The sequence below is a fragment of the Muscardinus avellanarius genome, assembly GCF_963383645.1.
Source record: "Muscardinus avellanarius genome assembly, chromosome: 7".
Lineage (NCBI taxonomy): Eukaryota > Metazoa > Chordata > Mammalia > Rodentia > Gliridae > Muscardinus > Muscardinus avellanarius.
In genome coordinates, this window is record NC_137793.1 from 51,647,244 (window position 1) to 51,659,988 (window position 12,745).

The 12,745-nt window shown below is 37.0% G+C and overlaps 1 protein-coding gene across 6 annotated transcripts in view; it reads right to left on the reverse strand.

Annotated features, from left to right (window-relative positions):
* PCDH15 (protocadherin related 15) overlaps positions 1-12,745 on the reverse strand; it is a gene marked incomplete at both ends in the record, with an annotated part of 813,688 nt that overhangs the window by 490,386 nt on the left and 310,557 nt on the right. For all 6 annotated transcript variants that reach the window (XM_080699048.1, XM_080699046.1, XM_080699047.1 and 3 more), the window contains one exon: positions 417-527. In XM_080699048.1, the coding sequence (XP_080555174.1) occupies positions 417-527 (111 nt within the window). The remainder of the gene's footprint in view (positions 1-416; positions 528-12,745) is intronic.

Below are 12,745 nucleotides of genomic sequence, written 5' to 3' on the forward strand. Positions count from 1 at the left end.
ACTGAACCCAGGGGTATTCTACCCCCAAGCTATACCCCAGCCCTATTTTTTATTCTTTATTTTGAAACAGACTCTCACTGAGCTGCAGAGGGCCTCACTAAGAAGCTGAGGCTGGCTGTGAACTGCAATTCTCCTGTCTCTGCCTCCCAAATGCTGAGATTACAAGTGTGTACCACCATGCCTGGCAGGTGGGGTGGGATTATTTCAGCGAAATTTTCAATATATAGGTTGAAATCCAAAAGTATAAAAAGTAATTTTTATGACTCTACTAAAAATGAAGAGATTTATATCTATCTATAGATATGCAGATGTTTTATCTTTATCTCCATCCTCTGAAATAGTAATAGGGATGTGTATGTGTATTGGGGGATTCTTTATAAATTAATAAAGAAAAGTAAGAGAAATTAAATACTCACATTAGCTTGGACAGTGACATAATAGCGAGTCTTATCTTCATAGTTGAGTCTCTTCCTTAACACTATGTTTCCAGTCAACATGAGGGGAATTTCAAAGGTATCATTAGATGTCTGAAAAAAAAATAAGAATGAATTGAATATATGACTAAATAATAGCTTGCTATAGTAGTTAAGTCCTCTTGAAAGTTAGAAATGACATAGTTATTATCTGAAAAAATGAGTATAAGCTCCATATTTAATATTCTGATAATTTCTCAAAACACTTTATTTTGACAATTTTAGAGTTCTTTGATAATGATAATGAGCAGTATAGTTTTTCTGCCATATATTTTTTACATATACTTAGGATTGTTCAACAGTAGATCTAGAATAGCTGTGAATCAAAGTCCAGGAATTTGAAATTCTTCACTATTATTTTTTGACCACTTGTTTTAATATCAAAAGAGTTCAAATATTGCAATTTATTATTTCTACTTAATTTCACTTTTCAACACTGTTGCCCATATTTATTCAAATTATTTTTTGAAACAGAAAAATAGTAAATAAATAAATACAAATATTAACTGTGTTATAAAAATTTTGTGATACAGGATAATTTTTTCAAGGGCTATAACTTCTACTCATTAGTTGAGTTTCCTGAACTCTCAAAGGCTATGTTTCTTCCTAATAGCAGGCAGTTCATAAGTCCAAACTCTAAAAGGCCTTATAGCACTCCTGCTCTGTTATCAAGCCCTCTGTGTAAGTATATTCATACCTTAAGAGAGTGGTGTAATTACACTTGTAATCTGAGAACTTGGGAGGCTGAGATAGGAGAATCACATATAAATGCCAGCCTTGGCAACTTAGTGAAGTTCTTAGCAACTTAGTGAGATCTGTTTCCAAATCAGAGAATGTCCCTGGATTCAGTTCCCAGTAATATATATGTATATAAAAGAAATAAAGAAGAGGAAAGTGACAATAAGAAAACTACTGACTTAAATCTTCCATCTCAGACACAATGGAATGTGGATAGATTAACCTTCAGTATCTAGAGTTGTTTCATATACACACACATGCTACATGATCAATACATACAATTTTAAATGATTCATTCTGTGCTCATGTAATTGGTTTTGAAATTCTTTCCTGTAAACAGTAATTTAAAAGTAACAAATACGCACACAGAAAATGTAGCATGGATTAGTGAAAAGTGACGCTTGACATTTTCCCTAAATAATTGCCCATTTAGGGACTGCTTAAATCTATGAGTACAGTTCTCAGTTATGACAGGGTCATATAAAAATGACAATGTAAATATTCAAATTGATTATGGAAAAAACATGGTTAATAACCGATTGCCACTTATACTATAAAACATTTGAATGTGTTGTTACATTTATATATTTAGTGACTAAATAGCCACAGAAACATATATCAGTATGTAGCTTATACACATACCTGTGTGTAGGTATGTGTGTGTGTGTGTGTGTGTGTGTGTGTGTGTGTGTGTACATGTATATACTACTGTAGGTTATATACCCTAAAACCACCTTATTGGTAGATTCCTCACTCCAAATTAGCTTAGATATCACCTATTTGTGAGTCTTAACTAATTACAACCATGGTAATTCTATTCTCTTTATCAAAGATTGTTTTAGAATTATACATGTGATTTAACTATGGGTAACAGAGAAGAATTTATCCTACTTAGAAAAAGAAAGAGAAAAAAGTTCCTAATTTTCCTTGAAGATGCTACTGTTGTGATATGAAGCCTAAAACTTCTGCAGCTGTTTTGGGAATATTGTGGACTATTGTGGGACTATTGTGAATGGTCTCACTAAGTTGCAGAGGCTGGTTGTGAAACTGTGAATCCCCCGTCTCAGCCTCCCAAGCACTAGAATTATAGGCATGTACCAACACACCTGACTTGAAACCTTCTTTGTCATTCTATTTAGGATTAAGTCTTTCCTGTGTTATTACATTATTTTTTCAAAGCACAACATGATTTGAGGATTTTCTGTTTTCCTTCACAGATTCCTCAGGGACTTTAGTCTCTAATATGGAAATATTTATCCATCTATATCAAAACACCTTAATAAATGTTTTCAATATTTCCTTATTATTAACAGATTTCACTAAACATTTGTAGAATTATTAGAAAAAACAAAATATCAACACTATTGCTCTCAGAGCCTTTTTAATTGAACTTTTACTAGCAAAAACACTCTTTTATATGTTAGGGCTTTTTATATTCTAGATATTTCACAACTACACTTCATTAGCAAAGGGATTGCATTTATGATCAGTGCTGCCTCTGAAATGTTGGAAGTTCTCTATAACAATAAAAGTAATATGCTAAAAAGTATTTACGTGTCCAATCTTTAAAGAACAACAAAAGAAGAACTAGAAGCAAAATGCATAAATTCGCTATACTGTTTCTTCAGATAAAAATAAAATACTGAATTAGATCAATTATAACTAAATGTCTGGCTTTAATGGTCATTTCTAAAGCTTGACCAAAAGGAAAGAAAGTTAGAAAGCTCACTCCAAGTGCTATGTACATGTTTGTCACTATAGCTTTAAACTACATTTTGATGTGAGCCTATAATGCACCAATAAAAGTATTTTTAAAAAGCTAGATTTTGTAGAAAACATATAGTTTTTTAAACTTATATCATATGATAAGGACAAGAGGAAATGGGCAATGATACGTAAAGTTTATAATTCATAAAACAGCAGATATGTATCCTTTAGATTGCTGATCCCTAGTATCTATTTTTCCCAAATTCAGTAATTCACAGCAGTCTGCCTTTCCAAAAAAATAGACCAGGTGATTCTAATGCAGATGGCTTGAGTGTTACTTTGAAAATTGGAGTAGGAGATAATTCTGGGAGTGAGTCTGTACTTTTTCTTATTTCCTTCTCTCTTGTGTTTGAGCTTTTATCCATCAACGAAGAAGAGTGTGGGGACAGAGAAATACCCATTTCCTTAAACATTTCTACTTTTGTGAAGTAAAGCAATTACCCTTTCTGATAGCTTTGGATAGATACTTCTCTGTATGACATAAACCTGTCACTGTTTAGTTGAAGGAAGTTGAAAGTGTTGACCTCTCTCTGCTCTGTAATAATGAAAAATCCAATCATGGCTAGATCTCTGGACTCAAACATCTGGCCTCCATTAAGAAATTTTTTCTCACCCTTTCCAGATGGTTCAGGGAGTTGACAATTGTCAGAGAAGGGACAGTTCATCATTTAGTAAAATAACTGTGTAAGATAGGCTGAGCAACTGTATCATGACCGGAAGAAGAGGGAGTAGTGTAGACCAGATTGGTGCCATACCCACCCCCACACACAGGCTTCCACAGAAGAGGAAGGGAGAGAAAATACTGACACTCTAAAGATGTTTTCTGGAGATTGAGATGAGCTCATCATCCCATCACCTGCTTTGTTAGTTTATGGGAAGGCAAGTTGCTAACAGTTTAGATTCTTGGCAGCTCTCTGCAGATTTGTAATGAGGCAGTGGGTCCCAGAGTGAGAGATACTCTGGTATATGGGGAAGTTAACACTGCTCTCAGTTAAAAGCAATGGTCAGTTGTCATTTTCTAGGAAAAAAAGAAAGTATTTTTTTTAGCTCTCAGGTTTATGTTATACTTATAAATATTATTTGTAAGATTTTGCAGTTTTAAGTACTAGAATTTCAGTTTAATAGCAAAGAGGTTTTGTAAAAGATACACACACACACACACACACACACACACACACACACCTGGTAATCAAAGAACACAGCTGACGTACTCACTAGGCCTGCAATTATGAATTGTTAGAGAAATAAATACCAAGTCTTCTATTTGTCCTTCAAAGGACGAAGTTCTTTTGATATGTTTTTGACATCTTTTAAAATCCACCCCCACTTGTCTCTTATAGACTTCCTTTGCTCTCTTTGAGCATACTGTGATTTTATCTTTTACTTTCAGTAAACAGCATCAACTTGTGTATAATCCTTCTCTATTCAGCCTCTAGTCACCAGCTACTGATCAGTCCACAGATTGTTTGTCATTATTGGTCAGTTTCCTTAATTTAATCACCTGAAAAATGAAGGACTTTGCAAGACTATCTCCCATCCTGCTTGATTATAAGTCTTTCTATCTGCCCCTGACCTGATGCAGATGTGTTATGTGCCCATTATTTCCAGTGCAAGCCTTTGTTATGACCAAGATGAGTTATTTAATTAACAAAGTCAAGGGCCATGTGGTCTATACCATCCTCCTGCATCTTTGGAGAGTTTTAGCCTATCTGCTAGAATTTATTATTTATAATAAATATATATTTATATATATATTGTGGTACTGGGGTCCTCCGGGCTACACTCTCAGACCTATTTTTTAATATTTTTATTTGGAAACAGAGTCTCTAAAGCCAGTGTGGCTGGCTTCAAACCTGTGCAATTCTCCTGTCTCCGCCTCCCAAGTGCAGGGATTACAAGCGTGAGCCACCACACCCAGCTTGTCTTTATAATATTAAGGCCCTGGGTTACAAATCTTTTGTACACCTAGTAATCACTTTTGGTGAGGGGAGGTTTGCATTTTAACAGTCGCCTCCCCTCCCTGCCTGAGTGCCTGTGTAGCACCCATACCCTGACTACTTTTGACATTTTGAAATTAATACCAAAGCAATTTTCCAATACCACCAATTCCCTCATCTTTCTTTTGACTTTAGCTTCCTGACACCTGTCAGGCCAAAGAGAATGGGGCAAAGAAAGTCAATCAAGCTACTTTCATGCTGAGAAAGGTCAAAGTGGGGTCCTGGCCTTGAGGGTGCAAGGAAGTCACTTGTGAGGGTTCTATCAACTGATGTTTGAGGTGTCTATGGCTGTCCAACTGGCTCTGGCAGATGTTCATCTGAGATACTTTCTGCAGCTTGATGGCTTTAATTCTGTTGAAGACAAACTTAACTACACAATGTAGTAACCAAGGGCCAAATATAAGTATGAATAGAATGGCCTCCAGAGGTCTCAAAAGAGGTAGACTTAATAGAAACTGACTATAAATCTTTTAACTAAGTTTTATATAAGACCATCTTTATCACATGTGCCATATATATTTTTTTTTCATAAACTTTATTCCTTTACAGACATTCCACTAAGGCTTTCACACTTGCCTCAAGATTTTGATTTTTAATCTAGTCCTTTCATTTTACATTTAAGACAATCTTAAGATAAACCTTACTTATACAAAATGCTTTCTTATTTTTACAAAATTTTCTTTTTTTCTATCCTTCTCCACCAAAACCTTTTTGCATTCACACACTTTCCACATCTCTCTTTTATTTTACATACAAACTGACTCCAAAACAATGCCATTTTACAATGTCATTTCTACACCAACAATTTAGAACCCCATTTAATAAACTTAATAATTGAATTATAAATTAACACAGAAAATTAAGACATCAGGTAAGCATTACTCTTGTCTTAAGACTTTTTTTAGCCAAAGGAAAAAGAAATCTTTAAAGACAATGCATATTGTATTTGATTTACATTATAGAGGTCACCCCAAGAAGCAAACTAATTTTTTTTTTTGGTGGGTCTGGGGATAGAACCCAGAGGCATTTGACATCCGAGCTACACCCTCTGCCCAATTTTTTATTCTTTGTTTTGAAACAGGGTCTCACTGAATTGCAGAGGGCCTCAATTACAAACGTGTGCCACCATGCCAAGCTCAAACTAAATCTTGAGTAAAGAAATGTTTTATGTGCTGGTTTGATATGCCCCTGACTATATCTATACATTTGGACCTGGGGCCAGAAGAGAAGGGTAATTTTGTAAACCTGTATTGTAATCTGGTATCTACAAGGAACTGGACAGTCTGACACCCTACTGTAAGAATCACCCAAGGCTCCCCAGTCTTAACCCAGGTGGTGTGAAGCTGGAGGAAAAGCCCTGAACCCATCACTGGGAATTTGGACCTAGTGGCCCTCATGCTTCCAGTGGTCCCACTTGCACAATGGGCATGGCATTGAAGAGCCTTTGTAGACTCCTAGTTGAAGGCATTCATGTCAGAGATGCCCTGGCTCTCCACACCTAAAAATTTGTCTCTGAGGATGACCTCCCCTTCTATGAGTCTTGAGTCAGATTGGTAAATTGTATTATGCTTTTCTTTAGTCTCTCAAGGAAAGCCATTGGGTACTCCTCTGTATTTTGATGAGTGGCAGCCAATAAGCCATAGTTGAGGGGTTTGATCTTAGCTCTTTTTAGTTACTCAATAATGCAATATAGAGAGTGGGTTTTTTCCCAATCATGCCTTGTATTGTTATGGTCCCATAGGGGATCCTCTAATGGGACAGCCTAATCTCCCATTAGGATCACTTATTCTAATTCTCACAGAGGGCTGTTGAGAATTACAATAATCATCATCTACTTCCTAGCCATCTTATTTACTCTGTCTCTCACCAGTGAGGTCAGGCTGGGTTTGATGTAAATGCAATTTGGCATTCCTCCATGTTATATTGTATAAAGAATTAAGCAACCTGAATGCTTGCACATATTGTTCAGGGCCAGTGGTATAACTATCAAAGTCCCTTTTAATTTATTTAAGCTCAGCCAGTGAAAATAGTTTATGGACAGATTGAACTCCAACCCCCTGCCCCCCCCCCCCCACACACACACACACTGCTGTCAGGGGAATCATTCCCTTTTAGCCCTCTTGAAACTCGTTCTGGCTGCTGTCTTTTAGTTTTGGGTGTCTCTTGGTCCCCCTGGTGGGAGGAGGCTGTATCACAGTATGGATGAGGCCTATTTAAGCACTGCTCTGCATGCTAAGGGGAGCCAGACTGGTGCTCTAACTTCTTCAGGACAGTCATCCTGCTTTTTATTGGAGGGTACCTGACTTTTGGGTTTTGCCTCCACTGGTGCTGCTTGCATCAGGCAGATGCAAGTCAAAACCATGCTGAGATTCCATCTAACCCCAATTAGAGTGGCAAGCATAAAGAAATCAAATAACAAATACTGACAATCTTTGAATACATCTGTTGGCTCCGGAAATAGTAAAAAAAAAAAAAAAAAAGCTGAATATGTGGCCTCTCATTGTACTTGCCCTCCTGCCTGCACAGCAACTGTAACTGCAAGATAGTATTAAAGTTTAAGCTTCCTTGTGGTGGCCAGGCCTCCCCATCCCTCAGTGAGTACTGTGGCCAAGCTTGAGTAAAAAAGAAAATGAGAGGTCATCTTTTCCTAAGATCTGAAACTATCTTATTATCTGAGGATATTGCTGGGATCCCATCTATGAGAGAGATTGGGTGTATTGGATGGTGTACAGAAGGTTGCCCTTCCTCCTTGCACCCTGTGAAACTGAGTGGCACAGCCGGGGATATCCAGCTGGGAACATGTGGGTATGGACTTGATGAAAGTGGCCTCACTGCCTACCAGGGAGGGTCTCTACAGGCTTGAGGCTTTGGCAATCTTGCCAGTGTCCCACCTCCACCCCTCCCTGCCTGCTGCATGGCCTCTTTCTATCCAGATGAAGTTCCTAATAGCCTCATTTATACCCTACATTTTTTTTTTGTGTGTGTGGGTCTGGGGATGGGACCCAGAGGCATTTGACCTCCGAGCTACACCCCTTGCCCTATTTTTTATTCTTTATTTTGAAACAGAGTCTCACTAAGTTGCAGAAGGCTTCACTAACTAGCTGAGGCTGTTCGAGAACCGCAATCCTCCAGTCTTAGCTCCCGAATGCTGGGATTACAAGCGTGCGCCACCACACCGAGCTATACTCTAGATATTTTTTATATTTTAATTTAAGAAAACACTGTAGTTCCCCAAACACTATCTATGGACAGATTGTGGCCATTAAAGTCAACATCTCAAGTGTGAGAGGATCCTGTCTCTCATTAATTTGCCTCACTGAGAATGTGCCACAACTTAAGTGGAGATAAAAAATCTAAGGCTGACAAGAGGTCTGAAATGGTCACCTACAGGTGCTCTTTTTTCCAGTTTTTATTCTGAGGATTTCTGGTGCATAAAGGGGGCAGTGTCTGGTTAGATGACAGCAGAGAAGAGCCCAGAAACCAGAGTGCAGATGTCCCTATAACCTCCAGTACAGAGTCTGTATATGGTATGGGCAGGAAGTTTTCTGAGGATATAGGCTGCATATGCAAAGGTGAACATTCTACCTGAGTTCTATTTCCCAGAAGTCTTTTTAGAAAAGTGTCCCATCTTTGACATGGGCAAAATAGACAACCACTCATTGAGCCTTACAAGACAATAATGGGTTTCCCAAGAACCCCAATAAAGACCTTGACACAAACCTAAGCTCACAAGAACATAAGACAACATGAGCCATTACCTCGAAAGGCATGAGGCTCCTAAGTGGCTGTTTGGTTGCCTATGAGTTCATATAGTAAGTTTGAGAAGGGTCTGGAGTCCCTTCTTGTCTCCTACTCTAATTAAAGGGGAATTTCCCCCTTACCTGGAGAGTCTGCTATAGCAAAGCAGTGGTAGGGGAGGAGGGTCTCTATATTCATGGAGAGCCCATTGGCACAGGTTATCCAGTCATTTTCCAGGATCCAATCACATTTTGGGTAGGGTTACCACCTTCAAGATGCAGTGGCATTAGGCCACTATAGGCTAGAACCCCACATTGGGTGCCAAAAGTATAATGGTCTGAGAGGTTGATGCAGGTTCTTGTTTTTAGCTAGTTTAGAAAAAAAATAGCCAGAACTATACTGCTGCAAGCTTAAGCAAATTTTATTATTACAAATACTTCACAAAAGAAGAGATACAAATGGCTAATAGATACATAAAAAAGATGTTCAACATCATTACCCATCAGGCAGATGCAAGTCAAAACCATGCTGAGATTCCATCTAACCCCAATTAGAGTGACAAGCATAAAGAAATCAAATAACAAGTACTGTCAAAGATGTAGGGAAAGAGGGACTTTTTCACACAAAAAAAGTGGGAGTGAAAACTAGTTCAGCTGCTATGGAGATCAGTGTGGAGATTCCTTAGAAAAGTGAGAATAGATCTACCATATAATCCAGCTCTACCACTACTGGGTATCTTTTCAAAAGGGTTGAAATCAGCGAACTATAGTAACATATGTATACCCATGTTCATAGCAGCACAATTTGTAATAGCCAAAATATGGAACCAACCTAGGTCTATATCAACAGATGAATGGATAGCAAAATTATGGGAAATGCACACAATGGAATTCTACTCAGCTATAAAGAAGAACAAAATCATGGCTTTCACAAGAAGACAAAAAACCTGGAAAATATCATGTTAAGTGAGATCAGTCAACCACAGAAAGAGAAGGGACATATGTTTCCTCTAATATCCAAACTAGGGAGTAGTGGAAATACCAGAGGGACTCCAGATAATGGAGGGAAAATCTAAGCAAAGCTCAAATGGAAGGATAGGAGAGAAAGAAGGCTGAGGTTGATTAATGGAGGAGCTATATCTGAATATGTGTAAAAGTATAAATATAGCATGATTAACCTGGACACTCATTGTTGGTAGAGGGAAGGAAACCAGGGGGGCAGAGGGCACCAAGCACAATGTAAATCTATACCATTTTCAATATGCTCCACATATAAGTAAAATAAAATATGAAAAAAAGTTAGAAAGAAGGGAAAAAACTATAAAGCACTGCATCAGAGAGGAGAGTGATGCAGTGAGGTACCTTGAAAATAAAACACTAATGGTTTTGAACGGTTTTCATAAGGATTTATTATCTTTCATGCTGCCTAACCAGTAGTCTTTCTTTCTGCCCCTGACCTGATGCAGGTGTGGACCTGAACCTTATCTCCAGTGCAAGCCTTTGGTATGAGTATTAGGATTTTCTATCTCCCATTCTGCTTGATCAAAAGTCTTTCTATCTTCTCCTGACCTGATGCAGGTGTGGACATGACCATTATATCCAGTGCAAGCCTTTGTTACAACCAAGATGTATTATTTGGTTAACAAAGTCTGGGATCACGTGGTCTGTACCATCCTCCTGTATCCTTGGGGAGTTTTAGCTTATCTGCTAAAAGTTATTTATTACAAAAACTTATCTTTAAAATATGAAGTCCCTGAGTTACAACTCTTTTGTGCACCTGGTAATCACTTTTGGTGAGGGGAGTTCTGCATTTTAACAGTTGCCTCCCCTTTCTGCCTGAGAGCCTGTGTAGCACCCATACCCTGACTACTTTTTATATTTTGAAATTAACACCAAAGCAATTTTCCAATACTGGCACATATGCATTTTCATTTAAGGATACATTTTAGATTACAGTGCAGTTCATTTCACTTTGTTCTAATTAGTTTTTCAGAATATTGTATTTAGAAGTGCTTAGTTCACTTCAGAGTTTTTATTTGGAATAAAAAGACCTAGGTTGCAAGTTCTGCACTATTATACATGACAAGGACATTAGATTGTCATGACATATTACACCATACCTAATATTAAAGTTTAATTCTCTTATTTACATACCTAAAATAAGTAGCAACTCTTTTTTCTTAGCTTGAAATATTCTAATATCATCTGAAATGTTGTCATTGACTTATATGTAAAACTAGTTCAGGATGGTGATTTGTTAAAGCAAAAACTTTTACATTTGAACAGATTTTAACTTCCTGACTCAGGAAATTCAAACGTATTACATGCCTACACATTAAAAATAAATGGGAGCCTATTTTTTCTCAATTCCCTCAAAGATATAGAGAGTCAAGTCTATTACAAAAGGACAGTCCACTCAGGGAAGAGTTGATAAGAGATTTACCACCCACTGACATACAGCACTGATGCTTCCAGGAGAGAAGCTGCCTATGTATACTACTTGGCTGTCCTTGGTGTTTTTCTCATTGGCTATGATGGGTAATAGAAATGCTGAGCTGCATCCTGAGTCCACTGTAGATTGCTATGAGGGATATATCATCAGCTCTCTCCTTACCACTTTAGAACAAAATAGTTAAAAGGTAGAAAAACCACCTTTCAGTTTGGCATTAAAATAAGCTTAAGGTGAGAGAAGTAATATAATAATTATATGAACAACATTGTTAACCCTCCTAACAATGGATTTAAAATATCACAATGATGCCTATAATATATTTGCATTTTTCATATCTAATTATCCCTATAAATAAAAGTTTTTCTAAAATATGTGATAACTTCTGATCTAATTAAAAAACTTTTTTCTCTTTTTGTTGTTTTTTTAAACAATTGGGTTTACATAGTATTATGGGTAGCATTATTTTGTAGTACCATGAATGCATTAAAGACAATATTTCACACAACTACAATGAGCATAGTAAATGTTTTATAAACATTAAACTCCCCTCATTAAGGTGCTGGTAGTTCTCGGCCTACAACAAATATTCTCTACTACAAAGTCCTATCAGTTGACTCAAAAGTCGCTTAAAAAACAAAAGATGACAGAATGAAAAAAAAATGCACTTATTGTAATCCCAGTACTTGGGAGGCTGAGACAGGAGAATCCCAGGTACAAGAAGAGCTTAGCAAATAGGGACACACTCCTCAACCTAGTAAAAACCTGTTTTAAAATAAAATAGGGTTTAGGATGTATATCTGAAGTACAATGCTCCTGGGTTCAATTCCCAGTACCAAAAAAAAAAAAAAAGAAAAAGAAAAAGAAAAAAGAAAAATTTATAAAGAGCCCAAGGTGGGTACTCTATAAGTGTCATGCTCCTATATCCTGAGATGCCTCTTATTCCCTTGAATAAGGGAACTAACAATTTTTTTTCTGGGCCAAACTTTAGTCAGCCTTCTGAATTTTCTCTTAAACCCATTTGTGTACTCACTTGTGAAATCCAATTTTAGCAAATGATCTTATTATTTCAGTTCAGCAATGGTCTCCCAATTCTATACAACTTGTTACCTTTCATATCTAAAATTTGATCAAGTACCATTATTGCTCAGGTGATGTCTGAGCCCTCCAGCCCTTATTTAGCAAGAATCTTGGTAGATGTGTTTAGTCATAACTTTCCTTTACCCCCGATGTTTCTTTTTAGTCATTTTAATGTCCTAACCACCACCCTGTTCCTTTTCTGTAAATTCCTACTTATACCCATTGTATTTAGAGTTAAGTCAGCTGAGAAAAGATAGGTTATGCTGTAGAAATGAAATTCTAGGTTTATCTCTTATTTACATATTTATAAATCTGACACATCAGTAAGTGACTTTGCTTATTGTTGTCACTTAGACATTTCAGTTAATAGATGTTTCACCTTAATATGTTTTCTCCAGTTCTCACAAGCAGTGGAAGAAGATATTGAATTGTACTTTAGTTCTCTGAACTCACATTTTATTTGTCAAAGCAAATATTTTCCTCCAAGCAAGGAAAGTACTATTG